The sequence below is a fragment of the Gossypium hirsutum genome, chromosome A03 (genome assembly GCF_007990345.1).
Source record: "Gossypium hirsutum isolate 1008001.06 chromosome A03, Gossypium_hirsutum_v2.1, whole genome shotgun sequence".
Lineage (NCBI taxonomy): Eukaryota > Viridiplantae > Streptophyta > Magnoliopsida > Malvales > Malvaceae > Gossypium > Gossypium hirsutum.
Genome location: NC_053426.1, coordinates 11873641 through 11878200, shown reverse-complemented (window position 1 = coordinate 11878200; position 4560 = coordinate 11873641). Strand labels below are relative to the sequence as shown.

Here is a 4560-nt window from a genome sequence, read left to right as displayed (position 1 = left end):
GTTAATCGTCTTTCCTGCTGTTTCGTTTCTATTGGAATATATAAGTTTTCTCCTAAAAAAATAGATTGGGTTAAAGTTTACCAGAATTTCTTGTACCATTTCATAAAATTCATGTCAATCCTTCTACAATTATTTTAGAAAACGACATTTACAAGTTATCTTTATTGTTAATGAAATAGCATTGAATTAAATTAAACTATCAAACTAAACAACAGTTTTGAAAAAAATATAAGTAAAGGTAAAAAATTGATTTTATTTTTACCCCAATTTGATTTGATTTTTATTGTGTTTAAATTATTTATAATTTGGTCCATATCAACTAACATTATATCATATTATTTTATTTATTTTTAAAATTAATAAACTTTTTAATTTGATTTAATGTTCATAATCACAATTAAATCATATAATTCCATTAAGAAATTAAAATATGAACTTTTCAAGCATAACAGAGGGACAAATTTTCCAAAATTTTGACGAGGTACATGAAATGTAAACTTTAACCTAAGATATTGTCAAAACAGTGACACGAAAAAAGGAATTTGGTGAGTAATGGCAGTAAATAAATGCACAAGTTTCCTAATGAAACGGTTAAGCTGGTTCGAGCGTAAACCATATCACAAAGACTCCTCGGCAAAAGTGGATTAAGAATTGAGTTAAAGAAGTGATGAAACCTTGATGGGTCATGTGATTATTGTTCAGAATGGGACCCCCCAATTTGACCAGCTAAAGAAAATAATCTACCGCTGCAAAGCAAATCGGTCCCACTGAAGTGGCCATTCAAAGGAGCTGGCAAAAATCAAGTACAACACGACGTGCTATGTATTAACCTTCTTGCCAATCGCTTCTTTTCCCTTCTCTAGTACCACCGCAAGTTTTTGCCTTTTGTGCACCTCCCTGTGCCGGCTCATGTTGTCGTTTTCTAAAAAATAAAAAATGTACAGCAAGCTACATCTGTCACCTTCAATCATTTAGCTATTTATATGGTGTATTACGCTTTGTTTACCTTCTGCTGGTGTTTTTAAAGGTTAAATGGGAAGTGGGTCTCGGTTTTTACAAGTTCAGCTGCGCTAGAAGTGGAAAGAAAAAAAGAACAAGCTTGTCTAAGAGGAGGTTAGTCTCTTCAGTTTTACTCATAACCCATTTTCTAACTTTAGTGTTAAAACTGAAATGAAATGACATTCACACTTTCTGAGAATTATCTCAACATTCACTGATTCACATAAGAATTGCCTCTTTTTTGGCTAGCTCTGCAAATAGAGGGAGGGCATGGAAAATTACCAGCTTTTGGAGTTTCTTCTTTTCTTTTTTTCTTTTTAAATGTTCAATGCTGTTAGAGTATCGCTGAAGATTCAGACAAAATGGGCTTTTTTCCCTATGTATCAAATTCTAGGATTTTATTTTATTATCTGTCGATTTTTGTGTTATTTATTTATTTTTAATTTTTTTGCTTTCTAGGTAGTGGCAGAAGTGCAGGAACTGCTAAAGGGCTGTCTGGCTTTTGTTATTTCTTATTTTATTGCTTACCATAGCTAGAGCTTCGGAAATGTTTGGTTGGAATAATTGCTTTTTTTATTATTATCTTATTAGTTGTAACTTGGTTTTGAAGTGTCTACAACTTTCATGTTTGCTGTTGTCATATTAGTAATCACTCTTGTGTTTCTTATTTTAAAATTCTCAAGATTCAATAAGGTGTACAGTTTCTTTTCAATCTCTTCAGTTTAAAATGCTTTAGTATATAATATTAGTTTAAAATGCTTAAATTTGGTTGTTTTGATGGATGCAGATTAAGGCATACTGGGCCATATCTCCTCGCTGCAATGCCGATGTCTCAAGAAGCATCTAATTACGATGAGGTTTCCATGCAGCAGAGCTTGTTATTCTCTGATAGTCTCAAGGTTAGAGACCTTGTGTTTAGTTCTCAGGCTTGCAGTAGGATCTTCCTTAAAGTTGAGATCTTTATGTCCTTGCTTTTATTTTATATCCTGGTCGAAATTTAGTTGTTCTAGATTGTATGCTTTAGCATTTTGATGGCCAAATTGATTGCACCAGCATTCAAGCTAAACCACTGCCTAATTTGGGTGTTTTTTTGTTTTAGTATTTCAAGTTATGGATGTTTGCGAGTTGAGTGCGAAAATGCACCGATTTGGCACTTTGCACTGCTAGATAATGTATTTATATCTCTTATTTGTGGTTTTGTCACGCATTTTCTTTGTTTCAGGATTTGAAAAATCTGAGAACACAACTCTACTCAGCAGCCGAGTACTTTGAGCTGTCCTACGCCAACGATGATCAAAAGCAAATGTGAGTCACTTTAATTCCTCATAGCTCATTTCTTCAATTGTTGTTGTTCGACTTTATATACTTCCATTTTTCTCCTATTGCTGATCACGAAGAAAGATGGCCGTGTACATGCAGAGTGATAGAAACATTAAAGGATTATGCTGTAAAAGCTATTGTGAACACCGTAGATCATTTGGGTTCTGTGACATACAAGGTTAACGAATTTTTGGATGAAAAGGTTGATGACGTTTCTGGAACCGAGCTTCAGGTTTCTTGTGTTGAAGAGGTAAGGTCGGATTACTTTCATCTCATGCTGTGGGAATTTGCTTGTCTTTCGGATATAGAAAGAACCTGTTTAGATTTTAGGTGAACATATGGATGATTTCTGCCTTGTCATAACACTGACCAGTTCCAATGCTTTAAACGCAGTGTGATTACAGAGTATTGAACTTTTCTGTACTTTATTGTGGCATTACAGAAAGTACGCAAATGTCAAGAGTATATTGATCTTAAAGGAATTTCCCAACAGTCGTTGATGATTAATACACCAATGTACCATAAACGGTACATCTTGCCAGGCAATTATCCATCTCTGCTCATTTTACTCTTCCTTTCGAGAAAGGATTTTTGACTGTTTTCAATGTCTTTTAATTAAATCTCAGTCGGGGAGACCATGCATGGTGCAAACCGGAGCAAGTCAAAATATCTAGGATGCAGACTGGAAGCTGAAGATGACTGCCATCAGTTTAGAAATGGTAGCCATTCTATCTTATCCTTTTGCATCATCTCTTACATTTCGGGTATGATTCTCGTGTAAGTTCATCCTACTTGTAATGATTCCTCTAAGCCGTTCGAGCTACAATTAGGGAAACCCAACTGCCACCATCTTCTGTCAGAGAAACTGCGGCATCCTCAATCAGGTTAAGATCACCATTACATCTCCAGTGAATTGCATTAGTAAACCATAGTTGTATTATTAGAGCATAGATATCAACTGTTCTAGTAATGGTTGTTGCAGAAAAGGACGTTCCCCATCACCTTCTTCGCGATCTCAACAGCGATCCACAACGTTTTCCTTTACTGCTAAAATGCCAAAGAAAGAACTAGGTTGATATACTTATTCTGTTACTTTAAAACTGTTTTCGGTTATGAATGCATGTTCGTACTTATCGACAATGTTAATACATATATGATCAGAGAAGCAAACATTATCACCTCTTCGATTTCCACGTTTTAGTTCTGGGTGTGATACCAGGCCAACAACCCCAAATAAGAGTCGGCCTAGTACTCCAAATTCAGCCGGTGCAAGGCGGCAGGTGAGCATAAATTAGTTTCGTTCGTAAGCATAGTCTATCGATGAAGCATTGCTGCAATATCTTTAACAAAGTTTTAATGCCGAAAACGATTCACAATCTCTGAAGGATGCTCATGAGCTAAAGTTGTAACTTTAATTTTCTTTTGATTCTCAGTATCCATCAGAGCCTCGGAGATCAGCTGCAATCCATATTCAGTCGGAGAAAGACAAGCCCGAAGCCGTTGAACAATATCCAAGTAAAAGTAAAAGACTCCTTAAAGCATTGCTTAGTCGTCGCAAATCAAAGAAAGATGAGATGCTGTATACTTATTTGGATGAATATTGAGAGAACAAAATAAAAACTAGGATGATAGGTGGCCGACAAAATGGCCAGTGATAGAGGCAATGCAAAATAAATATGATAATTGTCAAATTGAGTATTTGTCTCACACGAACAACAGATTTTATGCTTATATCTCAATATATATATTATATTATACAGAAGTGTACGATATATGTGTAAGATAATAATAAAATAGTGTCTGCAATGATGTTATGTCACCCTTTCTGGAGATTTTAGATTAATAGTGAGATTCAAGTAGCTATACTCAACCAGCTGCTTATCTACAGCGAGTAATGTGCATTTAATGCAGGGAAAAGCATATAAGGAACTTTTGTAAGTTGAGTTATTTTCAACCATATTAACTCTTAATCAAATAAGAAATTTCATCTTTAAGTTGAGTATTTTCAACCATATTAACTCTTAATCAAATAAGAAATTTCATCTTTCATGTTTGTTTAGAGGTTTGTGATTGTTTCTTTCAGTATTATCTATTAAAATCTGTACTTTTTTTCTTGAATATAATTGTACTGTACAATTAAATGAAAATATTGGGTTTTTAATTTTGGGTTCATTTTGGATTTTTTCAAGCACTTTCACTTTGTTTGATTTCATTTATAAGTAGATTGTTTCAACCATATTA

At 34.3% G+C, this 4560-nt stretch overlaps 1 protein-coding gene across 4 annotated transcripts; it reads left to right on the top strand.

The window, feature by feature from the left end:
• The first annotated feature begins 919 nt into the window (after positions 1 to 919).
• On the top strand, positions 920 to 4138 carry LOC107886251 (protein ABIL2). 4 transcript variants are annotated; one of them, XM_016810133.2, is made up of 11 exons: positions 920 to 938; positions 1028 to 1113; positions 1787 to 1898; positions 2222 to 2304; positions 2419 to 2569; positions 2762 to 2861; positions 2946 to 3038; positions 3131 to 3203; positions 3302 to 3390; positions 3481 to 3599; positions 3753 to 4138. In XM_016810133.2, exons 3-11 carry the CDS (start codon positions 1821 to 1823, stop codon positions 3921 to 3923), a joined length of 957 nt encoding a protein of 318 aa, XP_016665622.1. In that variant the 5' UTR covers positions 920 to 938; positions 1028 to 1113; positions 1787 to 1820; the 3' UTR covers positions 3924 to 4138. The 4 variants fall into 4 exon arrangements, with proteins under 4 accessions (XP_016665622.1, XP_016665623.1, XP_016665621.1 ...); XM_016810134.2 differs by lacking the exon at positions 920 to 938 and having other exon boundaries at positions 997 to 1113; XM_016810130.1 differs by lacking the exons at positions 920 to 938; positions 1028 to 1113 and adding an exon at positions 1144 to 1379.
• The last annotated feature ends 422 nt before the right edge of the window (positions 4139 to 4560 follow it).